Genomic DNA, 26690 nt, shown 5'->3' on the forward strand with positions numbered 1-26690 from the left:
CTCCAGAGTCTCACTCTTCAGTGACCCCTCCTCACCACTGCCAGAGGATGGCAAGGTGGGGAAAGGGCCCAGCACCCACCTGGTTTCAGTTGGCTTTGTAGCTTCCCTGGGTGGAAGAACTCATACTCTGCCAGCAGCAAGGCCCTGGGCTGTCTCCCAAAGTGGTGTCATAATCATGATCAAGGACCTGGGTTATGTCCTGGAAATCTCTAGAGCAGCCCTCCCAGGGGGCTCCGTGGCTCCAGAAGGCCTGGGCCTATGCAAGTTCACCTAGTAATAGCATGATGCCCACTCTTCCTCTGTGGCCTAGGAATGAGAGCTGGGAACTCTCAGAGAGCCTCTGACTTAGACCAGCCCACCCATGGGTCACCCAGAATTCCTGGCTCCCCTGAGTCTTACCACCTTGATTCCTGACCTACATGGACACTGGCTGTCCTCTGTCCTTCAGCCTGGGTGACGCCTGTGAGCTCAAGATCTCTAACAGGCCAGCAAAGCCCTTGGAAGCTTTACCCAGGCTGGGGTAAACTGGGTACAGTTGTTGTGCCCTCCCTCTCCCCGACCCCTGGCACTATCCACTGTCACCTACACTTCTATTTGGGAGATCACTTACTCACTTATTCATCAATTTGTCTATTCAGATAAGAGTGTATTAAACATCTTCCCTATGTCCAGTTTTGTGCCAGGGACTCAGAAACATCATGGAGAGGCCCTAGTCCCCAAAAGCTCATAGTCCAGCTCAGGAAGGCAGATAAACCCAGGTGAAGATCAGCTGGTTGGAAACCTCAGGCTTGGTGTAATAATCAAAAGGGCTGTGGACTGGAGGAGGACCCTCGGGGAAGTTCAGGGTACTTTGTGAAGAAGGACTTCACTTAAGCCCTAGGGGATGAGAAGAACTGGGAGGAGAGGAGAGAGTCATTACCAGTGGTGCCAGTCCTGGGTGGAGTGCAAGAGCAGAGGACCAGAGGTGGGGGCTGTGAGAGAGTCCTGCAGACATCTACGTGCAGGGAGTGAGAGAGACTGCAAGGCAGGAGGTGAAGCTATGGCCTGGGTGAGAGGAGCCCTGACTTTCCATGAGACACACTATCCGAAGATGCACGTGCACATGCACACATACACATGTGTGTGTGTCCCAGTGTAGAGATGTGCCAAGCCTGCTGTGTACTCCTGCACCTGTGCCGAATCTGTGAATGTGTGCATGTGCATGGGGGTGTTGCGGGCTCTGGAAGCTACAGTCAAGCCTGCTCTAACTCAGCTAGCTCTTTACAAAAGTCAGATTTCATTCATCCATTCATTCATCCATCCATCCGTCCATCCATCCATCCATTCATTCCTCTACTGGGCGGGAGAATGCTGGGTACAAGCCCCTGCTGGTGGGTGAGGGCTGATAGAATCTATGATGACTTTTTATCATGCTAAATTAGACACAGATATACTTCTCAGGCTTTGCAACAATATGAATCCTCTGCAAACAGGAATGGAGGAGAATAGAAAAGGTTTTAAACTGGCAATAAAGTGGCGTTGACTCTCTGGGACACTGCCTGGCTCCCCTATCTACAGGGCCAGCCCACTGTGAGTCAGCAGGAAGCCCCTCCCACGGGGCCCTTGGAGAGCCAGTGCCCTCCACGGCCGCTCGGGGGCGCTGTGGGAACCCCGGAGCGGGCCGCTCTCGGGCCGCCCGCTGCGCTCACTCGCTCGACACTCACTTGTTTGGAGGTTTCCCCGCCAGCCGCGTCCCGTCCTCTCCCTGCGAACCAGGAGTGCCTCCTGCGCACCCCGGGGCCCCCGCTCAGGCCCGGCTGTCCTAGACGACCCTCTGCCCGACGGCGACATGGGCGTCCCCCCAGTCCCGGAGGCTGGCAGCCGGCACTGGGGGCCTGTGCTGCTTGCCTTCTTCCTGGCTGCCTCCCGAGGTAAGGTTGGTGGGAGCCTGGGTGCTGGGGAGAAGTACTGGGAACACCGCGGGCAGGGTGGGGTCACAGGTCGGATGGGGGCGCCCTGGAAGTCCCCTTCAGCATGCCGTGACTCCCATCCCGCGGCAGGGAGGCTGCTGGGACTGCTTGGCAGGGGGCAGCCGCTCTCTGCCAAGTGCCCTGGCTAGGCAGTTGGCATATCTGTATGCTCGGACAGCTGCCAAGCAGCTGCCTTTCCAACCCTTCCCTGCTCAGAGAGCCCAGGGCATGAGCACCTTCTGTAAAATAGGAGGTAAACACAGTGGAGACAGACCACTGTGTTCTAGTGGGTGTCACTAACTTTTCACACCTGTGGCATCTCCCTGCCCCGCCTCAGGGCTCCAGGATCTCACATGGTGCAGGAGTTGTGTACTCTTTAGCCAGTGCCAAGTACCCTGGTGACACTCCTGGTTGAGCTTTGGTGGGCACTGGTCAGTGTGGGCACTGGTCTGCTTCTGCACATGGGCGCCCATCTGGTCCTTAACCTGAGGGTCTGATGGCTGAGAGTTGTGGTCATCTGGTTCCTGGCATCCTAGCAAAGCTGTAGCTCAGGGACCAGTGTGGGGCACTGGGGAGAATGTGAGACACTTCCCAGCTTGGCTCTGAGCCCCTTCTAGGTCCTTGGATAACATATAGCATCTTTCTGGCCTCAGTTTCCTGAGCTCAGACACAGAAGCCATACACAGGGAAATGCCAGTTTCCGCCTCCAAAGTCTAGACTGTCATAATACCAGGTAGTATCCTTGTCAGAACACAGGGGGTCCTTGATGGGGGTGGGAGGGGCAAAGGTCCTTGTACTCACAGCCTGGCCCCTAGTTCTTGCCTGCCCAGAACTGAAGAAGCTGGATCTCAAGGGAAGAAGGGGCCAGCAGGCAGCCTATGGAACTAAACTCCAAACTTTTTCCCTGGGAAGGCTCAGGGAAAGTGTGAGTCATGCAGGGAGTCTGAGGAAGGCAGGAGGGAGGTGGGGAGCTTGGCAAGGGACCCAATGGGTGAGCCAGAAGAACAGGAGGACGGGCAGGACAGGGTGAGAGCAAGAGGAGGAGTCTGAGAGAATCTGGAAAACACCTGAGAAACAAACTGGGGAACCTGCGGGCAGCAGGTTGTCTCTGCACTTGGAAGCTGGCCTGGGTCTGCTCTAAGGAGGAGGGAGCCCACAACCCCCGGCAGAGCTGCCTAAGCCCTGAACTGGATGCTCCCCAGGAAGAGCCAAAGGGGGTGAGGGAGCAATGTCTGCACCAAAGCCATGGCTCATGGTGGACACTGATTCCCAAAGGAGCAGGGCACGGTGGCAGGCAGGAAGGCCAGCATCCCGCCCACCACAGACCACCTGCCCTGCCCCATACTCTCCAAGTGACCCCCCAAGAGGCCCTTCAGTTTTCTTACCCCAACCTGTCCTCCTTTGCCTGGGCTGTTCTCTGTTCAGCAGCCCCAGTTTGAGAAACTGAGTCCTAGAGAACTAGGGCTAGGGAGCCAGCCTGCAGAGCACCCGGTAGCAGAGAGGCTCAGAGCCCCTCACTGCATATCGTCTACACAGCCAGGAGACTTCGCCCCTAGAGGTCCGGGCTACTTAATCAGCTTGGGACTCCATCTCTTCCTGGGCCCAGCTCAGGGACATAATTAGGGTTTGAAGCAGCTTTCCACTGAAAGGAGTCAGGAGAATTCTCTTAGTTTTGAACTACCCTGGACTCAGTATTCTTAACTGTAATATGGGTATGCTAATCAATGTACATCCTATTCTCCAGTACAGTGTGCAGCAAGGGGGACAACAGATGGGGAGGCCTGGTTGCAGGTATGGCCAAGAGGGTCCGTGAATAGGAAAGACCCGCTCACCAGTGTGCTGAGGTGCCCGGCTGCCCTGGGCAGGATTGCTCAAGGTTAAACAAAGCCTTTATGCTTTTGGAAGGTGAGATGGAAATGGCTGGTGCAGACCTGTTCTCTAGCTCTTGGGGCTGGGCCCACACCATGGAGAATGGTGGTGGTGAGCATGGCACTCAGGAGCCCAGGAAAAGTTGCAGGTGACCCTTTCCTGGGCCTGACTTAGGATGAGATGGGTTGAGGAGGCACACAGGGAGCCAGGACCCAGCAGACCCCAAGGGTGGGAGAGCCTCTCCTGTCCCTGTTGGCATCCCTAGGACCTGTGGAAGTTACTGACTTTGCCACGTCCTCACAGGCTGACCCAGGAGTCCCAGACTCTGGTGCTAGCCCACTGAGGCACACTGGGGCCAGGGAGGGGAGAGTCCATCTTCCCCTCCTAGTAAACAGGGTTGCAGGACCTTGTTGAGTAACCCAGTGGTGCAAGCTTCTGATACATCAATGATCAGCTCTTAGGAAATCCACAATCCTCTGCCCAGAGGCCCTGGGATGGAGAGAAGCAGCCTTGAGGCCAGCCCACGGGCCTAAGGAGGCATCTACTCAATGCCGGGGCACCCAGCAATATTGGGGAGCCCCTTGCTGAGCAGGGCTGGTTGCTCCTGCTTTCCCCCAAGCAGGGCAAATGTTCCTTGCTGGGGCCTAATCTCCCCAGGAGAGGGTGGCCCAGGTGGGATGTACGTGGCTGGGAGGCTGAAAGAGGCTATCTTCCTACACGCACACACATATGGGATCTTAGTCCAAGCAGACAGAGGGAAATAAGAGAGGAAGGAAACGGTCCTCGGTGCCCATCGGGTCTACTGGCAGTGCCCCTCTCAACCAGCATTGACCAAGCCCACAGACTGAGTTTGAGGCCCCAGGTTTTAAGCCAACTGTTCATCCAGGAGCAGTCTGGCCTTACCAGGGGAGGATTAACTAGAGATCCACGGTACAGCTTCTGATGGACCCTCAGATCCCCTTAGCAGCAGCACTGGCATGCCCAAGGCCTTCCTGAGGCCAGCCTGTGTGGGAACGGTGAAGTGAGAGACCTGGAGTTGTGCGCCCTGTATGCCTGCATTCCCGTACAGCCCTGGTACTTAGCAGTCTGGCCTGGGGGGTCAGTCAAGACCTACGCTCAAATCCCAAGATGGCCTTCGGCTGTCTGTGGCTTTGGGCAGGTTATTCAGCATCCCTGAGCAAGTTCTCTCATTTCTCCAATAGGGGTGATGATAGCACCTCCCTCAGAGGGCTGCTGTGAAGTCAGTGCACACTTAACCCGGTGCCTGGCACCTGGTGAACGCTGTGTAGTATGATCCTGCCTCTTGGCTTTTGGAGACCGCATGCCATCGGCTCACCATCTGAGCTCCTTGCTGTCTGTAGGGTCTGGCGGAGTGCCCGGAGCATGGGAAGGCATTGACTGGTTTCCCTGGGATAGGACTCTCTAGAACCCTGGAAGTCTGAAGGTTTGCATGCTGGGCCCAGTCCCCTCTAGGCCCTTACAGTGTGAAATATCCATGGAAGGGCCTGTAGATTCTCCTCCTAAAGTCCCCAGAGATGGGGACTTTGCAGCTTCGAGGCAAGCTGGGCCTAGAGTTTGCTGGACTCATTGGGGTCCTTCTTGCAACTGATCTTAACATTCAGCATATTTTCTTTGGCTGACCATCCCCAGAAAGACAAGGGCCACCATTGTGCCCGTCAGGAATTCAGTACTGAAGTTGCCCTGCTCTGACCAAGCCAGCCTAGTCCCCTAACCTTTCTACATAGGATCTTATTTCCCATGCGGACTGAAGGTCAAGTCCTGCCTCTGCTGTTCACTTACTGTGGGACCACAAACCCACACATCCCCTCTGTCTGAGCCCTGGGCAGGCTGGGTGCCATGGTCTCAGCAAGGCTGACCACTCGCATCTGAAGGGTAATTCTATGATGATGTTTCCTGACCTTCAGTCATTTGTTCATCACTCTGGGGATTTCTACAGTGTCTGCCTATCACCATATGTACTTTCTTGAAATCTATTCATTTACTTAAGTAAATAGATTTTTGAAGGAAACTTTATATCACTGCCATAAATGGAAAGCCAGTATCACTTGCCATAAATAGAACAAAACCATAAAAGTACATAATAGGAAAACCAAATAAGGTAAATTTTAGTTGGAAACTATAGCCTGGGGAAGGCTCTAAGCCTGCTGTACCTTGCAAGAAAGGAAAAAAAAAAGAGCTTAGCAAGTAACAGATGCTTTGAAGACATACTGGCATCAAACTGGGACTTTCTCTTTGATGTAATCAGGACTGAAAGAGAATCAAAAAGGGAATAAACTTCTCTCTATGTGATTCAGTATTATTTAATGCCATAAAACTGAAAGTAAAACTACCTACCCTACAGACATCGTCAGCTCCCCTCCCTCACTGCAGAAGCAGACGCACCATGCACCATCGTGAGGAGTGGCAGCTGGTGGCAGGGGGATGGTTCTGCTCTCCTGAGAGAAGGGAACAGTGCTCATGATCCTAAGAAGTCAGGACAGGGTCGGCAGGCCTTTCCTGTCCCTAATTCTCCCAGCCTCTGTCGCCTCCCCCAGATAAATATAGTGGCTCGAGCTGGGTCCTCTCCCGACACTGGGGCCAAGTTGTTGTTCCAACAGTCACAGGGAGAGCGGGAGAGGGAGTTGCAGCCTCGCTGGCCAGGTCATCCTGTCCATCTGCAGGAAGGAGGTGGAGCATCCAGTCAATCCCTGGCTACTTCTACACTCCAGACTTCTGGAGCCAGATGGCCTGGGTACAACCACTTACTATTCGTGAGACTCTGTACAAGTTACTTAACCTCTTTGTGCTTCAGTTTCCTCATCTGTAAAATGGAGATGATAATAGTACCTACCTCCTAGGGAGGGAGGATTAAATAAGCAAATACATGTGAAAGTGATTAGAATGATGCTGGCACAGAGTAAGTGCCAGCTACTACCACTACCCCTGAGACTCCTCAACTGAGGTTAGAGCACAGAAAGATGTGAATCTGAACCTTAGGAAGTCTTTACAGCACAGGATCTTGAGGGTAGCTGGCTGGGGCTGGTAGTCTGGGCCACATACAGTCGTCCTCAGGGAGGGCATGGGAGAGTTGGGGAAAGAGTCGTCCAGAGAAGCATCCACTGGTGTGGTTCTGGCCAGCCGCCCAGGCCCTCCCCGAGGAGGTGTGCTGACCAACAGCCTCCAGCCCCGGATGCATCGATGCTTTCCCAAGGTGCTGGAAGTGCCACTTCCTCCTATAGAGCCTGGCTTCCCCTTCCCTGTCTCCTTGGTCTGATGTGAATGGCCACTTCCTGCCGGGGGCAGGTATCAATAAACACATCTGAGATACCCTTTGTCCTCACTAGCCACGGAGCCCTAGGGGTGGACCTGCCAGCTTTGGGCCCTCAGCCCCTCACCCCAGGGTTACTTCCTGGAGCCTAGCACTGGAATCAGGACCAGTCCTGCTTGGTCCTTGCCTCTGTTTCCCGCTGCATTCTGCATTGTGATAAAGACAAAGCCTAGCCTTTCCTTATACCCTCCATGGACTGTCCTGGAGGACAGGGCCTGGCAGAGAGCTGGAGACCAGGTCCATGTCTTTTTGGGGCCCCCTCGGAGGGTGAGGGTATCTCTGAGGGCCTTTTGTACCTAGCCCAGGGCCAGCAACAGCAGGCCATCAGTAACTGTTTACTTACAACCCCTAGCAGCTGGACAGAGTTCAGCTGTTTGGGTGGGGCCTCATCTGATTACTCAGGCCTGGGACCCACCTCCAAAGGCTGGGGTGTTGCCTTGGCAACTGCAGGCCAAGCTCACGCCCCATTAGGGAAAATATACAGGCCTGTCCACACCCACACACACCCATCCCGTGCACACCCACAGGGTTTCACAACGTGCCTGCTAGAGGGAAGATCACAAAAACTTGCATCCTGAGATGAAGCCAAACAAGAGCTCCTTTCCTCTGCCCTGGAACAGAAACTATTACAAGAGGCTTAGCCCATCTGTGGCTGAGGATCCTACTGCTAGAAAGCGGCAGAAGCAGGACTAAATTCTGAGCAGAAGTTCCTTAAGGAACTCTGCACCCCCATGGCCTCTCTGCCTTGGGCCTGGCTCATGTTGGGACCTTGGTAAATATTTATGGAATGAAAGATGTTTTCAGTTTGGGTCTGAGGCAGAGTAAGGATGGCTGTGTGGAGAGTGCAGAAGTCAACTGGAGGTCAGTTCACTCTCTAAGTAGCTGGAGGATGAGGCATCAGCCCCACCTGCTTGGGGGTGGGGGGCTCTTCCTGTCTGCAGTGCTGGCGTGTCAGGGGTGTGGGCCTCACTTCAGCCACATGGGGCCTTATGGCCTTGGGCAAACCGCTTAACTTCTCTTGAGTCTATTTCTTTAAAATAATCTTTAAAATATGGGGATGATAATACCTACATCAGGGGTGTTATGAGGATTAAATGAGGTGAGTATAAAGACATGTAAGAAGTGCTCACAAATGCTCATGATCACCTTTGTGGCTCATTCCTGCCTCCTTCCTCTGCTCTGAGGAAAGACAATCCTTCTCACCTGACACAGGGTTTCAGAGCTGGAGGGGGCCTAGGAATGTGGGGAGTCTCTCAAGATAGGATGAAGAAAGGGAGGATCAGAGAAGGATGGGACTTGCCCAGAGGTACACAGCAAGGGCATGGCTAAGTGAGGACTAGGGCCTGGGGATCTGCCTCCTCAGGCCAAAGTAGTAATCCTGAGACCCAGAATTTCCCAGGTTCACAGCATTCTTCCTCCAGCTGCTTCTGCTGCCTTACCCAGCAGCTGGTAGGAGCTGGAGTTGGGTGCTGGGCCCCAAGTACAGCACAATGATGCATGGCTCCCATGCGGACACAGGCTCAGACCGAGGGCGGGGGGCATTTTCCTGTCCCACATGCCCTTGGCCACCCTGGAGCCAGGGGCCTTCCTCCCCACCCACTCCCCCTACTCTCCGACAATGCCCCAGGTGTCCAAAAGGATCTGCTCCTGACAATAAGCAACATCCTCCTGCCGAAGAATTATAATTCCAGATGGGCTATTTATAGGCCCTGATAACACACGTGCACATGTGCAGTTGTGGATGGCGTGGGGCATGTGTGCTATTTTCCCTAAGGCCGTGCCCTTGAGAGTCCCCCTAAGGACAGGCTGCCTTCACGCCTTGTCCTGGCTGGAGTCTCAGACACAACAAACAAGATGTTTTCTCTCCTCCAGGACAAACCCTGTGGATGCCTGGCCCGCTCTTGTCTGGCCTTTTTGCTGAAATTGAACTCCCTCTCGTCCACACCCAAACCTAAAGTCCAATGAAGCTTCTCCTTTTTCTAAAAGGGGAAGAGATCCTTCTGGGGCATATAGGGTGTTAGGGATTGAGCAATGCTTCTCCCCAACTCTAACTATTAACTCTCTGTGAGTCCTCAAGTAAATTGCCTCTCGGGCTAAGATCTCCTCATTCTGTGGTTGTTAACACCGTTGCTTGGACCCAGAGGGCTCTGGGCCTGCCGCCTTGCTGGAGGCCCTGCTGCTTGCTCCCACCCTGCCCCACCTCCCTGTTCTCACGACACCTACCCCACCCACAAGGAAGCTTCATCTTGCCAGCATCTTGGCCCTACCCCAACCACACCTCTGTCCACGTAGCATCCCCACCCCACTCAGCTCTGTGCTCCACTTCTTCCTTCTGCCTCCATCTCTAACTCTGCCTGTCCTCCTCCACCCACCCCAGACTTACGGCCCTGGCCTTTACTGAGCCAGCCTCCCCATAGCCCCCAAGGTGTGTGTGCATGAGCAAATGCTACTGAATCTGGATTCAGCCCCCACCCTTGGGGGAAGCTCTGGGACTGAAGATTTTGGGAAAAGGGAAAACCAGCTGGGAAAGATGCTGGTGGGAGCTGCCACATGGCCTGCTAAGGAAAGGGGGTGTGCAGGGCAGAGATAATCCGGGGTCTACTCTTTGGGTAGGTTTTTGCTCTTCCTCAGAAGATCCTTTCTGTAGCAACTCCCCACCTCCATTTACTGGCACAGCCATAATTCTACAGCTACGCTTCCACTGGGGACCTTGGGTAGGTCAGCTCCTCTCTGAGCCTGAGGGTCACATTTGTAGGACAATGGGCTTGGGCAGTAGAATCCCTCCCTGGTTAGCCCAAGGAGCCACAGTCATGGATCAGAAACTCAAATGTCCACGGGGCATTTATGGTGAGGGAGTGGAGTGAAGCAGGCCAGGTGGAGACACTAGGGAGTAGTGGGGACTGTGGCAAGCTGGAATGGCAGTTCCCCATCTAAAGGGGAGGCTGCTACTCAGCTCAAGCTGATGACTGCCTTGTAGGAAAGCTGGTTTAATGTTAATCTTTTGATTTTCAAAGAGAACCTAGAGGTCAGAGTTTTCCTATCAAGTTCCTGGTTTCTAAATGTTGGTGATCTACAAAAAAATGTAAAATACTTTCAGAGTCAAATAAAATATGTTTGAAGGCTGGGTATGGCCTGTATGCTGCCAGTTTCTGAAATTTTTTCTGTCAGTCAGTGTCTAAGTGCCTCAGTTTAATTCTGACTCTCATACTTATTTGCTATGTGACCTTCTGTAAGTTTCTTAACATCTCTGTGCCTCAGTTTCCTCATTGGTGAAACAGGAATAAAGATAACACCAACTCTACAGGGCCGTTAGACATGCCCATAAAGCACTTAGCATAGCACAATACATGCTATTTCTTCTTCTTCTAGTTCTAGCTAGATCCTGCTTTACCTGAAGCCCCTATACCCCAGGTTCTGAGTTCACACCCTCTGGAACTTCAGGCAAACCACTTTCCCTTTCTGGGCTTCTATATTTTTGCCTGAAAAGGAGTTCAGCATCTTGCTAAAGTAGTTCTGAAATCTCTGCTCACCTTAGCAATGACTTTCCAAAAATCTGGGGCTCCAAAACATGGCTCCCTCTCACATGTGGGTAGAGTGAGTGGGAGGCTCTGGTGTGTATCTGCTGTCCTTGCCTTCTGGGGCTTAAACTCCACCTTTGCAGAACTATCCTTTCAGGCCATGACTTTGCTGCCTTCTTGCACTCTGCTTTAAATATGCCAAGATTGGGTTACAGCTGTTGTCAGTCATTCACACCTTAGTAGGAAAGAATCTGAAGCTGGCTTCTCCATTCTATTATGTAGAAGGAAATATCTCTTGAGTTGCAGAAATGAGTTAGCTCCCAGGTATCAAGGACCAACTTTCAGAGCACTCCACATAAATTATCTGTAACTCTGTCTCAGCTCTGACAGGACATGTTTCCCCTTCTGTGCTTTACAGTGAGGAGTCTAAGGCTCAGAGTCTAAGTAATGCACAGCTGTCGGGCTCCAGTGCAGGTTGGGTCAATGCCAAAGCTACACCAGGCTGCCTCTCTCCTGACTGAACCAGGATTTCAGCTCTTCAAGGGAACTGGGGTGGGGGGTGGGTTCTAAAGGCAGGGAAGGGGCATTTGGAGAAGGAAGTGACCTTGTTATTTTGGGTTCAGGCAATGGCAATGGAAAGGACACACCTATTTGGGTCCTGTACCTATTTCCAAATTCTTCCCTGTCTGCCCACAACAGCCCCTAAGATGCCAATCAAAATTAAAGTACCACTAATATCTAATCATCACAGCTATCCCTCCTGTGTCTGCAGAGGGCATGAGAGCTCACATCTCATGTCCTCCTCTTTCCCTCCTCCATCCTCTCTCAACCCTGTGTTGTAGCTAATATTTCCCGCATTGCACACAAGAGGAAGCTGAGGCTCACAGCTAGATAGAATTTTCTGTTTTTAAGGGCTAGTGCTTTTGGGGGTCAACATGGTTAAAAGCTGGGAGATTGGGGTAGGGTAAAGAGAACGAGGGGATTGCTTCACTTGCTTATTGAAAACAATGAAAAAGAAAATATTTCTAAGATTGGGTGGCAGGCAGGAGCCTGGATGAGATGACCTTTCTGCATTCCCCAACCCTGCCCTTGAGACACCTTGGTTTTCCTGCTTCCCCATTACCTGACTCAGGGCACCCTCTCTACTTGCTGGAATCCTGTCCATCCATCAACCCCAAAGACCCTCCCTCCTTCAAGAAGTCCCTTGACTATCCCCAGGAAGGCCATGTCCTCTCTCCTCCAAGTGCCCTGAAGGCTGGCACCAGTTTACCCTTTAGCCTCTGGGGTTACTTTGTCAAGACGCAGGACTTGTCTGCCCAGCTAGGTCATAAGCTCCCAGGGGAGGCCACATCTTCAGCATCCAAGTGAGATGTAGCACCTGGGATAGGCTTCACACAGGGAGATGCTCCATTAGTGCTCACTGATGAGGAGGTGGGGAGGCACGGCCAGCCCCAGGAATGGGCAGGCCCAGAGGTGCTGATGGCCCCTAGATGGGTGGTCAAGAGCAAAGGACCACTGTTCCCAAACAGCCTTCTACTCCCCAACCTGCCTCCCACCTGATGGTGCCGGGCATGGAGGCTGGAAGTGCCAGGGGCCAGGCCAGGGCAGAGCCACAGTGCCTGTAGCAGAGGGGTGGGAGCTGGGTCCAGGGCACATGAGCCACCGGGCAGAGGGACACATACTGGCTGGGCCCAGTCCACTGCCTGCCTGGGGTCTCTCTACCTTGTCCAGCTTCACCTGGGGGAAGTTCCTGTGGTTTCTCCCACACAGCCTGGGATGGAGTCGGGTTTGTGAGCTAGTGAAGAAGCTGAGGCTTGCGGATGTCAGCTGACTTGCCTGGAGCTTGTGGCTGGCGAACTTGCATCTTTGAAACCCTAGGCCATTGTTCTTCCCTACTCAGAGGGCACTGGGAGTGGCGCTGTCTCAAGCAGGTGACATGTTCTCATCTCTCTGAGCAGGTCTGGTGACAGCATTCAAGGTCGCCACGCCATATTCCCTGTACGTGTGTCCCGAGGGGCAGAATGTCACTCTCACCTGCAGACTCTTGGGCCCCATGGCCAAAGGGCACGAAGTGACCTTCTACAAGACCTGGTACCGCAGCTCGCGGGGCGAGGTGCAGGTCTGCTCGGAGCGCCGCCCTATCCGTAACCTCACATTCCAGGACCTTCACCTGCACCACAGTGGCCACCAGGCCAACTCCAGTCAAGATCTGGCACAGAGCCACGGGCTGGAGTCAGCCTCGGACCATCATGGCAACTTCACCATTACCATGCGCAACCTGACCTTGCTGGACGGTGGCCTCTACTGCTGCCTGGTGGTGGAGATCAGGCACCACCACTCAGAGCAGCGGGTCTATGGAGCCATGGAGCTGCAGGTGCAGAGAGGTGAGGGCTTCCTCTGCAGGACAGCTGGGAGGTGTTGTTCCTGTGGGTGTGGTTCTGTGCTGGACTGGAAGGGTGAGCAGAGAGAAGGACAGTGTGACTGTGGGGGGTGGCGCTGGTACTACAGGGTGAGTGAATGAGATGGGGTGGGATGCTGTCTCAGTCTCTCTGGTTAGCTCATTGTGATGGAGAGGAAGGGTGTAGGTGGCTCTATTTATGATGGTGGGGCTTTTTAATGGGAGAGGGTATATGATCCTGGGCTGGGAGTGTGACTGCTCATGACAGTTCCACAGCAGTGTGTGTGTGTGTGTGTGTGTGTGTGTGTGTGTGTGTCTGTCTGTCTGTCTGTCTGTCTGTCTGTCTAGGTGAGAAGACAAGGGGTAGTGGACTAGACAGAGGTGTGGGTGAGGGCAGGTATCCACAGGCCCCTGGGGTGGCACGACAGTGGGCAGGGCATGCCCGGCCGTGCAGTGAGAACATGCCCTTGTGCGTGCATGTGCCTGCAGGTTCCAGCTGGGCCAACACTGCCAAGGGGACACTAGCATGAGTACTTGTGACAAAAGTGAGGCACGCCAGCCTGGACAAGCCTCCCTGGCTTCCTGAGCCTGACGCCCACCTAATGACCCTTTTCTTCGCTCCCACAGGCGAAGAAGCACCATCCAACTGCATCGCGTACCCACCCTCCTCCAAGGAGAGTGAAAGTAAGGAACCACCCTCTTGGTCCTTCTGGGTTCTCTATTCTCCTGTCCTCCTCCTGGACCCAGACCCCATCCTGAACTTTGACCTCATCACCCCAAGCCCACAGAACCCCTATTCCTCCTCGTTTGCTGCTGCCCCTCCCTTTTGTTCCCTCCTCCACCTGAGCCATTGGGCTGCAACCCCCAGAAGCCCATGCTCTGTCTAAGGCCCAAAGCCTGAGGAAGCTGCATCCTGGAACCCTAGCTCCTGACTCTCTGGGTGGGGCTGTGCCCTGGCCGTGACCTTTGGCCAACATGACAGGTCCTGGGTGCCACAAGCTGTCGAGCTTGTTTTCTGTGGGCACTGCTCCTATCCACCAGCCCTCTGCCACATGGGAAGGTTGGAGGGCTGTGTGTGTGGGGGTCCTCTTGGCTTGGATTCAACTACTTAAAATTTCTTTGTTCTGCTTGTGGGGGAGGGAGGAGGAAGAGGCTCAGAAAGCGAACAGAACTGCCTTTTCTAGAGCTCCTACTATGTCCCAGACACCATGCCAAGTCCTTCCAAGTATCAGTGGTTTCTTGTAAGAACCCTGTGAAGCAGGTGTCACTGTCTTCACTTTATATACATGGACACAGAAGCCCAGAGAGGTGACATAACTCGCCTCAACTCACACAGCCGACAAGGGAAGCACGCTGGGAATGTCACTTTCTTCCCACGGTTGGGGAGAAGCCTAGATGTGCAGTGCCATGGGTGGCAGTCAGCCCCCTGGTGTTGGTCCAGAGATGCCCTACAGGGCATGGGGGCACTTGTCAGGCAAGAATGTCCAGCAGCTTGGAGACAGCAGGCAAAGGGTAGACGTCTTAGGGGCGCCCCCTCTTCTGAGAGCAGAAGGTCTTGGCTTCCTCAGCCTTCTCTCCATTAGTGTTTATAGGGTATCTAGTGTGGACCAGCCCCTGCCGAGTCCTGAGCTGTACAAAAGTGCAGGCCTCCTTCCTGCCCTCCAGGAGGACATAGACAAAAACAGAGGCCAGGACTGGGAACAGCTCAACTACAGCCCCTGCCAAAGCCCTACTAAAAGGCCGTGGTGACTTTCTACTCAAACTATTCTTTTTTCTTTGACCCAAACAATGGACCAGCCAGGAACAAAATTAGAACACACAGTTCTATCTGAGCCAGACCCACATGGAGCTAAGAATAAGTCCCTCTGCCTGCACACCACAGAGCTCACGTGTGGCCTCGGCACCAAGCCACTGCCTTCCTCACTTTCTCCACCGGTGACTCCCTGAGGAGGGTGGAGAGGGAGCCCCCAAGCAGCCCCTCCCTTCCCATGCAGCAGTCTCACGACTGTGCAAACATGTGTCCCTGTGCATAGGACCGGGTGAGCCTCACCTGGCGGGCTCCACGAGTGTTCACTTCCCCATGACTCCATCTATCTGAGCAACCGCTAGCCCCACTTCTGCCTCCAGGAGCTTCTGTAGAAACAGGCACCTCTGCTACTGTCCCCATCTCACAGATGTGGAAACTGAGGTTCAGACAGGTGAAGGGACTTGTTCCCGGTCTCTCAGACTCCCTGAGCCAAGAGGAGAAGTCAGAGTACCTGATTCTCAGTGTGCAAACCCTGCCTGAGTGCTGGGGCCCTCCCCTCTATAAACGCTAATTTTCTGAGAACAAGGTGTGTGAGTTAAGTCTTGGAGACAGAGATGAGAGATGCCGGAGGGGATGATGCTAAAGAAATCAGGTGTGAAATGGAGGAGTAGAGATTTGGGTCATTTTTCTTGATCTAGATTCTAGAGAAGCAACTGCTGGAATTAAGGGAACAGAAATCACCTGGGAAATGCCAGAAGTCTGGCTGATAAGAGCCCAAGGGTGAGGCAGAACCTTGAACTTGACTGTTAAGAGTGGGTCAGGTTTCCTTTGCTGGGTATGTCAGCTCTCACGTTTTGACATTTTCCTTCCTCTCCAATTCACAGGGATGTGCAGCCTCACTCTGGCCTCTGCTTCCCAAGCTATAGGCTGTAGGAAATTGGCTCCTTATGGGCCAAAGGGACATGTCTGCTTCTGTCCCAGCTGTCAAAGGCAGGGGGATAGTTTCAATGAGCTCTGGACTCCTCTCTCAATCCCCTTCCAGACTCTTTGTTTTGGAGGTCTGGAGACTACAGCTGTGGTGGAGTCTTGGCACTAGAGCGGAAGTGGTCTCAGATGAAAAGGAACCTGGCTGTACTTTCGGGTGGGGTGTGGGGGCTTTGGTAAGTGCTTCCATTCTCTGGGCACCATGTGTCCATTGAGCAATTGGGAGCAACTGAGTCCCTCCCCTGCTAGCAGAGAGATAATCGGTGCTACCTAAGGTGCTGAGTCAGGGATCAAAACTTTAAATGCCCCCAGGGTCAGAGAGCTGGTGGGTGAGACAGTAGGGAGAGATAGAGACCTTGGCGAGCAGGCAGCTGCATCTGTAAGTGCAGTTCCAACCGCTGTGCGTCAGGAGGGGGGACCAGGGTTGCCAGAGCCACTGAATTTTCAAGCAAAGCCAGAAGTCCAGATTTTACATGAACTCTCTCAATTTTAAAATGTTGGCAACTAATTTAAAAAATTAAGTATTCTGTTGGCCATATTTGCAACTTGATTCCATTCCAGTGAAAGGCAGTACAGTGAAGTGGTTAAGAGCACAGATTCTGAAATTAGCCAAGGTGCTTAACCTCTCTGTGCCTTAGTTTTCTCATCTATAAAATGGAAATGATGTTTATAATCATACTCTCCCAGTTGTTATGAGGCTAAAATGGGTAACTCTATGTAAAGAAAGCCCTAAGAACCATCCCTGGCACCAAGTAAGTGCTGTGTACCTGCTAGCTATTATTATTTCTAATGCAGAATTCTAGGTCTGGCTTCATGAGTCATCCTTTCCCCTGTGCCAAGGCAGGATGGCAAGTGGATGGCAGTGGACAGTGGATACACATCCTGTTTTCTAATGGTTAGAAACAAGTGCCTGGTGACCCATGTGCTTAGTAGGCCCCAGGGCTGGCCACTGGGTACTGCCCCCCACTGCCCTTTGGAAAGAGCCCAGTCCCTGCTGCAAGACAGGTGTCTCACAGCTAGCCTTGGCACCTGATCAGTTCATGACGCTTACAGCCAAGAAGCTCTTTGAATTTTCCTTCTCTAACTGCAGCCCCAGTCTCCTAATGTTATCTTTGGGAAGTAGGAGGGGATTTGGTCTATGAAATCATCTGAATGCCCACATTGGCTTCCGGCAGCAGGGGAGGTGACAAGAGAAGAGTAGGACTGAGGAAGGTGGTACCCAAGGAGTCCTGAATTGCTGAGGGGCTGTGGTTTTTCACTGAATCCAGGAAAGGGGGCTGGGCAGCCCATCTCCCTGAGATGCAGCCTCCCTACCCTCCAGCATAGCAGGATGTTTGGTTTGCTTTCATCCAGCCCTCTTCCTGGGGAACCAGGCAGTGTCACGGAACTCCCTCCTCCATATACACCCTCGGGGTGCTGGCAGGCCCGGGACAAAGACTCACTGAGCAGGCCAGGCCCTCCCATCCCACCCAGCTGTGTAAGGGCCTGGCACACTGCTTGGTGCTGGCCAGGCAGCTGCCTCTGCCAGTGCCTGATCACCTCCTCAGCAAGAGCCTGGCTCTGGTGGCTATGCTCCCGCCCCGACCCCCCAGGGACTGGCCACATTCATGGAGGAGTGGGGAGGCTGTGTTCTGCAGAGGAGCCCGTTGCCTCAGAGGGCAGCTGGTCCACAGAGCTGTCCCCAGACCCCTGTCTCTTGGCCCTAGCCTCAACTCCCAGCCCAGGTTGTAAGGAAACCAAGTCCTGATTCTGTAGCAGGGCCACAAACAGGGAGTCTTTGCCTGGGGACAGCAGTCAGGCAGAGAGGCTGCGCCAAGCCGACAGGGAGCCGGATTCAGTGGTCACTGACTGACTACACCAAATGCTGCTCAGTACCAGTCCAGAAGAGACCTGCTTTGATGACCAGATAAGAGCGCTTTGCAGCCAGCTTCTCTGTGCCCACAATAAGGTCCTGTGTTGGGGTTTAGAGATACTCAAACGTCTGAATTATAGACTATTTTACTTTCAGTACTCCACGTCAAAGTGCAGCCTTGCTAAGATCTGCGGGGAACCTGCTTTAATGTGGAGTTGAACTTGCTTTGTAATGAGCACAGCAACTGTTCCTGTACCAGCGGGTACTTCTAAAGCGCCTGAAAACAGCTTGTTCTCTTCCTCGGCATGAACAAACCCCCGAAAGCTTGTTTACACGGCTGGGTCGTTCAGCAACACAATGAGATATAAAAACAGCCTTTATTCCCAAATAAGTAGTGCAAAGGCAACACTGAGGCATGTCCACCTTTCCAAAGCTCCCCGGGGCCAAGTAAGGTATCCCAGCCCATCTTTCTTGGTCAGAGGGAAGGGCCAAAATTGGGAAGGAAATGCGTTTACGCTGGTTGTGGTTCTGAGGGCACGTCTGTTCCCAGCTAAACTCCTGGAGTCAGCAGATGGACTGAAATAAATCAAACCTCCCATGCTGTTGGTGGGATCGTGAGGAGGTACAACTTTTTGGGGGAGGACAATTTAGCAATAGCCTGAAAGAAAATACACATATGCTTTGGCTCAGCACTTTCACGACTAGGGTTTTATGTACGGATGTACTTGCCCCAGTGAGCAAAGATGCCTACGCGAGGAGTTCACTGCTACGTTATTAGTTATGTTGAAAAATGGAAGCAACCTACATACCCACCAACAGGGGACTGTTTCAGTAAATTTGGGGTGAGCCATGTGATAAAGCCCTAGGCAGAATGAAGTGGATCTCAGTGCCGATACAGAGAGGTGTCCACGCTGTGCTAAGTGGGAAAAGCACTTGTCACGTGACCCCATATATGCTGTATATGCAGACGGTGTATCTAGACTATACACAAGAAAACTGCAGACAGTGATTATGTCTTTCCAGGGGGCCAAGGAAGAGGGGGAGGAGGAAACTTTTGAATATTTTTTTTAACTTATACTTTTTTTTTTTTGTCATTTATAAGGTTTAAAAAATTTTTAAATGTTGGACAAGGATTCACATTTCCCTAGTTCTCATCCCAAGCTTTTTTCCTTGTGAATTGTACATGTGAGCTCATTTTCAGAGGCCCTGTTCTGGAACTAAGGAATCTCTCAGGGGATAAATAGGGCTTTTTATTCATTTTTTTTTATTGTGATAAAACATATATAATAAAAAAAGGTTAAAATGGCAAATTCTATAAGTGTACAACTCAGTGGCATTAATTACACTTACAATGTTGTGCAATTATCACCACTATTTCCAAAAGTTTTTCATCACCTGGGCTCCTTTTGACTCCTTTTGAACTCTGTGGCATGGGGTCTCTCCCTTTTTAGGGAACCACCTGTAGCCCAGGGTGATCAAGCTGTTCCTAGTGGGCTGGGATGAGGACCCTTCTCTCTCTTCCCTCGAGCTGCCTCAGCTGTAAGTGTCTGGCCTAATTTCTGGGTGCTCTGGCCCGCCTTGGGGTCCCCAGACCTTTCATGCCTCTGTGAGTTACTGAGGGTCTGGCTGTGGGGCCTGGATAAAGATGGGTCCCCCTGCTTCCTGGCCTCATCTCTGGGCTTCAGCTTCCCCTCAAGAGGAACAGTGGTAATGGGGCCTCACTTGGGCTGCGTCTCTGTCCTTTCAGGCATTACGGCTGCCGCCCTGGCTACCAGCGCCTGCATCGTGGGCATCCTCTGTCTCCCCCTCATCCTGCTCCTGGTCTACAAGCAAAGGCAGGTGGCTTCCAACCGCCGTGAGTATCCCTTTCCTCCCTGCCTGTCTGGGTTATGTGTGAGTGACCTGCCCCAGCCCCCTGCTCAGCCCCAAAGGCCAAAGACAGGCACAATCCTGCTCTTCAAGAGACAGGAGCTGCTACAGTCCTTGCAAGGACTGGGCTCCATGGTGGAGAGAGGAGACCCAGGTGTGCCACTTCTATGGTGTGAGTGCCCACCAGCCCCTGGCAGTGCTGCCTTGGTGCTCAATAAATATCTGCTGAACGGCTGACTAATCATGTGGAGTATAAATTGGTTTATAAAATTGGTTTATAAAAATGCGGAAACTTGGAGATCCTTTGGGGACCTGATTTAATGTATGGGTAGGCTTGTTTTGGTAGTAATCGTTGGGACAAGATGACCTTTGGATTCTCAGAACTGGGAGGGATCTTGGAGACAGTTTGGTTCAGATAACGGGTGAGAAACCAAAGATCAGCCAGGTTAAATAACTAACAAAACGTTACGTAACTCAGTAAGTGGCAGAGCTAAGATTCAGAGAGCTTTCAACTCACGCTTCTCGGGAATATAATCCTGAGAATCTGAGTAATAAAGATGCACATCAGCATGAGCTTCAAAGCCAACAACCCCTAACCCATAGGACTGCTGTGCCAGGTACCATGCCAGGCTTGCTGTATACATTCTCTCATGACTCCTCATAACACCTCTAAGAGTTTGGTCCTACCATTGTCCCCATTTTATAGCTGAGCAAACTGAACCACAGAGGGAGTAAGTAATTCACTTAAGGAACCACCCAGTGAGGACATGGTAGAGCCAGGTTTCAAGTCATGGCCACAGATACATTTTCGCTCATCTCTTTGGGTGACAGTGCCCCTTGCCCTTCCTTTGACCCCACCCCTGAGCCTCGGCCAGTCTTAGCCTTCCAGGAGCAGGAAGGTGGGGACCATTGCATCATCTCCCTGACCTCTTCCCCTCTGTCCACTGCTCTGTCGCCAGGTGGCTTTGGCTCACACCTGACTTCCTTTGGCTGGATGGTAACAACTTGATACCCCTCTGTCCCTCTGTCTGTGGGTTACTCAGGGGCTATGGCCACCTCTCCCTTCCTCTCAGGATGCCCTTATTCCTCTCACAAAACCCTAGGGCAGCCTATCTACAGAAACACCCCAGAGTTGGGTCTGGGGTGGGGGAGGGTAAAGGGCTTGGAGCAGAAAGGGGAAACCAGGGGCTCAACCAGGGAGAGAAATTGCTGCAGAGCTGTGGTCAGCCTGTGGTCAACCCTTGCTCATCCGTGTGGCACTTACATGGAGATGGGGAAGGGACGAGGAGGGAGACATGCCCAGCTAGGCTTGGCTCCCAAATAAAGAGGTGCTTTCTGGCCCCCTTACTCCAGACCACAAGGCTGCCTCCATCAGGGAGCAGGAACTGGGAAACAAATTCCAGGCAGAGGCTGGTGTTGGGTAGGGGCGGGGGGCTTTGGTGCCTCATAGCATTCCTTTCAGGGTCCCCAGGGATTGGGTCAAGACTCTGCTCATGTCCCAGGCTGGAGGGAGGAAAATCAGAGGGGACATCCCCAGGCCAAAACTCTGTGGGGGTGTCCTTAGGACATGGAGAGCCTGGGGTCAGCACACAGTATCTCCTACTCCAAGCATTGGGACACTTGCAGTCTGAGGGCTTCCCAGAGGAGGGGACAGAGGAGCTGGATGCTGAAGAACTGCACTGAGAGATGGGTCAAGGGTGTGCAGTGGGCCAGTTGGGGCTGCGGTATGACCAGTGTTGAACATATCCTCTGAAACCCTACATGAACCCTGTTTCTGTAATGGGTGGCTATCACAGTACCTTATCCCCAGATTTAATATATGTGGTAACAGAAAGGTATCAATAATTTATCTAATAAAATTTTTTTGAGGCCAGTCCCCTGCCGTCTCCAAAAAAGAAAAGAAAAAAGAAGAAGGAAAAATGAGTTGTATAATCGAAGGCTTAGAGACAGACACAAGAGATGCCAGGGGGGACGATGCTAGAGAAACTAGGTACAAAATGGACAGGGAGTGGAGATTCGGGTCATTTTTCTTGATCTAGACTCTAGAGGAGCAGTTACTGGAATTATGGGAACAGAAGTGCCAGGAGTCTGGCCACAGGGCAGAGGCTGAGCAGCCTGGAGCGGGGCAGCAGGTTGGGGATGGAGTGGATGGGGAGTGTGTGTGGTGCACTCTGGGCAGGACAAAAAGAGAGAAAGAGGGTTGGGAGCACTGAGGAAGGCAATGAACTGCGGAGGCAACGGGTGTAGCAAACCCTCTTGTATTAGACGGGGACTCGGTTTCCCTTGGGCAGAGGAGAGGGGAACTGAGGGAACGTGGACACCTGCATGAAGCCTGACGCACAGTCGCCCAGTAAACAAGGAGCCATGATTCCGATACCTCAGAGATTTCAGGAACTTTTGTGCAACTTCCTCCTGGGGGTTGTTATTGTGCCCCTCCCCTACTGCTTGTTTCCTCATCGTAATCAGCAGGGAAGCGCTCAAAAAAAACGAGAAGAATCTGTGGGAGTACGTGGGGGAGCTGCAAGAAAGAGGGAAGTTGGGGTCGCTGCATCTGGTCAGTTTGGGGGTGGGGAACTACAAAAGTGGGGCAGGAAGACAGCAGTTTAGATGCAAAGTAGAGGGTAGCAGAATGGCTGAGAAGTGATGGGGTCTGAGGTCCCCTATGGTTCGTCTAAGAGATGTTGCCTTGGAAGCCACACTATTGGGCAATGTGGAGGATGGGACAGAGGACCAGGAACTCTAATTAGGAAGTGATCTTGCAACACTCCCACACGGTAAATCATGGGTGACCACCAAAACGTGACAGATTTCCAAACAGCAAATTCTGGAGCCAGGCCTTTGGTTGGTCCTGAATGTCTAGTATCACCAAGTTAAGCCCTAGGAGTAATCACTGGCTGCCTTTGGTCTCCTGGTAACAAATGTTTTCCTATATTCTTGTAAAATGCAGTCCAAATTTCATTTATCCTTGGTCAAAATGGGCCGTTTACAGAGGCCTCACCTGCTGGGTAGACACGCAGAGAACTGCCATACGGGCTTCCTGAGCCAATGGAAGTAGGATCCAGGACTGAGCACGGCCCTGCCCGGGCTTGCTCCTGCCCCCCCAGGGGCATCGGCCAGTGAGGGCAGCTATACTGTCTGGGGAAGCCTTCTCTTTCTGACTAGCTTCTCTGTCTGTCTGTCCTTAGGTGCCCAGGAGCTGGTGCGGATGGACAGGTAAGGCCCTGGAGACCTTCCCAAGAACACTTCCCACAGCTGCCCCCACCCTGACTCAAGGCTTGGCAGGCTGTCTCTTTTCTTGCCTCTCCCTGGACTGCTGTCTTTGTAGGTCAGCGTCTACATCCGAACTATTTATGCAGCAGTTAATGCATAAGGGGGAGGAGGAGCTATTAGCCAGGACAGATCTACTCTCCTGCCTTCACCAGGATCTTTTCTCCTCTTCTCCGTGGTCACTGGTTAGGGCTGAGAACACAGATATGGCCTCCTGATCCTTCCTGGGCCCTGGACCAGCTGTCAGGAAAGAGATAGTTCTCTGCAGTAGGGCCCCTGTTTAGCTGCCTGGCACAACTGGTTAGAAGGCATTTGCCATCTGCCACTGAGGCTGACACATCTGTGCCGATGGGCTGTTCTCCCTGCCACTCCCCACCCAGCAGGCTGAGCTCCAACACTGCCTGGATGAGCAACGCACCCACCTCTGGGCCTCAGTGGTCAGCCAGGCTGGCGTGGGGGAGTCGGGGGGAAGCAGCTGAGCCCAAACAGACACTGAAACATGCAAAGGAGGCCAGCACACCTGGAGTTGTGGCCCCTCTCGGCAGAGTGCCCCAAGGAGAAAGCTGTCAGGCCACTGCAAACCACAAAGGCAGAGGCTGACTGGGGCTCAGAGCAGGGTGGCAGGTTGGGGATGGAACAGACAGGGAACATGTGTGGGTGCACTCTGGGCAGGAAGCTGGCAGGAAGCCTAGCACGCAGGGGATGCTTGGGAATGAGCCACACTTAGGAACTTGGCCCCAGTACCTGCAATGCCAGATTCAGAGCTCCCCTGGGTGTTTGAAAGGGTGTTTCAAGACAGGTCACAGGAAGTCCTGCTACCAGTCCTGCTAGAATCTCAAAGTGGGAAGGGTCCTCAGACGTTGTCCTACTCCCAAGCAGGAAGAGGGGAAGAGAATGCCTCCCCTTCAGCTCTAGACAAGCTGTGGGGACATCCAGTCCTAATGCTATTAACTCTACTGACCAAAGAGAGACTTGTCCCCAGATTCCTGAGGCCAGTGTCCTGGAGTGCCTGGCCTTGGGCTTCCTGCCTGGGCCTGGGGCAGATGGTCAGACCACAGGGTGGAGCTAGGTGAAGAACTGCACTGAGAGAAGGGTCAAGGGGGTGCAGTGGGCCAGCTGGGGCTGTGCTACGACTCATGTTGAGCATGTCCTCTGAAACCCTACATGAACCCTGTTTCTGCGATGGGCAGCCACTTCATAGCGCCTTATCCCCACATTTAACATATGTAGTAACAGAAATCTGACTTCCCTGGTGGAGCATCTGAAAACGCCCGAGATGCCCGGAGAGGTTTTGCAGTGTGTCTCCTGAACACTGAGAACAAGCAAGCCCCTTATGTGATCACCCTTTTGTAAAATTCACCAATGCTTGTTACCTAATATAAATCATGCTCTTATTTCTAGATTTAAAATCAGGATAGGTCATGAAAGTCTAGCAAATACACTTTTCCCTACGAAAAAAAAAAAAAAGGGTCACATGCCCTCAGCTCAGGTGGGAGAGTGCAGCCCATGGCCTTTCTCTCTGGTCCCAGATCCTCCCTTCCTGCTATGGCTTGGGTGGGAAGGCTGGTGAGAAGGGAGCAGAGAAGTGGGGCTGGTGGGGAGGGCGGAGGTCAAGTCCCATGCAGCACAGATAACCTTCAATTCTGATTTTCCAGCAGCAACATTCAAGGAATTGAAAATCCTGGCTTTGAGATCTCTCCACCCTCCCAGAGGATGCCGGAGGCCAAACCCAGGCCCCCACTGTCCTACGTGGCCCAGCGGCAGCCTTCTGAGTCTGGGCGGCACCTGCTCTCCGAACCCAACACTCCTCTGTCTCCGCCAGGCCCTGGGGATGTCTTCTTCCCCTCCCTAGGTTGGTGCTTCTTCCCCCTTCACAGCATGATGGCTTGCAAGGTCATGACCTCTCCATGGCCTGCAGGGCAGGAGCTTCACTCCCTACCCTTCCTGGGAAGTCCTCACAGCTCATGGTGTGGGGTTGGGGGATGAAGGACAGAGGAACTCCCCCCTTCACTCTGCTTCTCCTTTCTTTTGCAGACCCTGTTCCTGACTCCCCAAACTCTGAGGCCATCTAGACCAGCTGGGGGCCAGTGGGCCGTTGTAGCTGGGCCTCGGGCAGGTGCATTTAAGGCAGGGCTGGCCCTCTGAGTGGTCCCTTGGCCTTGGCCCTGGTTTCTTCCTTCTTGCTCTAAGCCTAGACTCTGAGATTCCCCTGATGGCCAGGCCCTCAACCCCTCTGGATACTACACAACAGAAGGGAGGTGTTGGATTGCTCAACTCTTGTCTCAAGGATGCTGGGGTGCTGAGACCCCACTCCAGAGACTGGAAATTCACCAGCTACTGTGCTAAATGACCTACATCCCAGAATTGCCAGCTCTGTGGCGGCTTCTCTCCCTGGGACATGAGCCTTGGGACCGGACAGCATAGTTGGGCTCCGGGTAGACCTCCCAGTGCTATCCTCCCAGGCAAGAGACACAGGACAGGATGTGGAGAGACTCCTCCCAACTGTGGCAGACCAGCTCTCCCACCTTGCCTGGGGCTGTGCATCTGTCAGACCCACTCTTTGTAACCATGGGGCTCTGGGGCTGGGCCTGCCTGGCCCCAGGCCATGGGAGCCTTCCCCAGCTGCCTCCTACCAGCAAACTCTCTGAGGATCTGTCAACAGGTTAAGCAAATCTGGGGCTCTCACCGCCTGCACTCTGGTCCCCAGAGCCCATTGGCCAGAGGCCTCCAAACAGGAAGTACACACTGGGGCACGGTGGTCACTGTGAGCCAACTGGCATCTTGGGCAATGGGAACCAGGCTAGAGGTTGCACTACTCACCGCAGATGGGGGTGAGGGCAAGCCAGTGGGGCCTGCTGGGAAGGTAAGAGAGAGGGCTCCACCTCCCCTCTTCCATGTAGTCAAGAGAGATGGTGACCACATAATGTACTGCCCGAACTGTGACACTTTTGAGGAGGAAGAGGGCATGCTATTAACTACGTGGGCAGCAGTCCCAACCCTGTGGATGGATTGTAAGGGACTGTTCAATCCCTGCTCTGCTTCCGAGGTGCCTGAGGCCTAGGGAGCCCTCCTCCCCGACCCCCCCCCCCCCCAGTCTTTAGTCCTCTCCATTCAGTCAGTGCTGAGCCTTCACTGCAGAGTGACCCTGTCAGGTGGGAGGAGAGGGCACGTCCATAGAAAGGCTTGTGTCTGCTCTCCTCCCATCTCCTGCTTCAGGGCATGACCTGGGTTTGTTTTATACACATATATGAAGGGAGTCCTTTGTGGAATTTTGATTAAAGGGTTTTAAAGCACAGAGAGGAGTATCTCTGTACACTCTGGGGTGAAAACGGGAGGTGGGGCCTGGGGGGATGTGTTGGAGCTGGGCAGGACCCCAGGGCACCGCACTGCGGGGGACATCTTTTCAACTGGGCGTTTCATCTGCCAGCTGCCTATGCTGGCTCTGCTGAGCTGGGCCTGGGGCTGACAACCAGGGCCTGCAGCTGAAGCCCAGGAGTCCCCCGGCTGCGTGACATTGCTTCCAAGCTCCCTTCTCAGGCCCAAGGCTGTAGGCCAGTGTGGGCCTCCTGCTGTGCCTGGGGGCCTTGAGGAGAGGGTGAGTGTGGGCCTCTGGCCACAAGACCACACTGACACCTCCAGCGGCCAGAACCCTGAACCCTGGCTCCTGCTTTGTTCCAGGGGGTCCACTCTTCTATTCTCACCTGCTGCCGTGGACACTCAGTGCCAGCTGTCACAGAAAGAGGGTGCTGTTCTCACAGCTTGTGGGGGCCTAGTGGGCAGGGATGGGGAGGGTGACACCTGCTTGGGTCAGGGCCAGGCTCCACCCAGGCTTGCAGGACATGCCCACAGACCAGAAAGAGTGTTCCTGTGCAATGGGGAGGCTACATTGGCCCAGGCCCCAGCTTCTGA

At 53.3% G+C, this 26690-nt stretch overlaps 1 protein-coding gene across 2 annotated transcripts; it reads left to right on the top strand.

The window, feature by feature from the left end:
• Positions 1-1635: 1635 nt before the first annotated feature.
• On the top strand, positions 1636-26076 carry VSIR (V-set immunoregulatory receptor). 2 transcript variants are annotated; one of them, XM_032469902.1, is made up of 7 exons: positions 1636-1910; positions 12623-13048; positions 13690-13746; positions 19393-19500; positions 22700-22727; positions 24440-24633; positions 24816-26076. In XM_032469902.1, exons 1-7 carry the CDS (start codon positions 1829-1831, stop codon positions 24851-24853), a joined length of 933 nt encoding a protein of 310 aa, XP_032325793.1. In that variant the 5' UTR covers positions 1636-1828; the 3' UTR covers positions 24854-26076. The 2 variants fall into 2 exon arrangements, with proteins under 2 accessions (XP_032325793.1, XP_006181216.1); XM_006181154.3 differs by having other exon boundaries at positions 1638-1910; positions 24437-24633.
• The last annotated feature ends 614 nt before the right edge of the window (positions 26077-26690 follow it).

The sequence above is a fragment of the Camelus ferus genome, chromosome 29 (assembly GCF_009834535.1).
Source record: "Camelus ferus isolate YT-003-E chromosome 29, BCGSAC_Cfer_1.0, whole genome shotgun sequence".
NCBI classification, from domain to species: Eukaryota; Metazoa; Chordata; class Mammalia; order Artiodactyla; family Camelidae; genus Camelus; species Camelus ferus.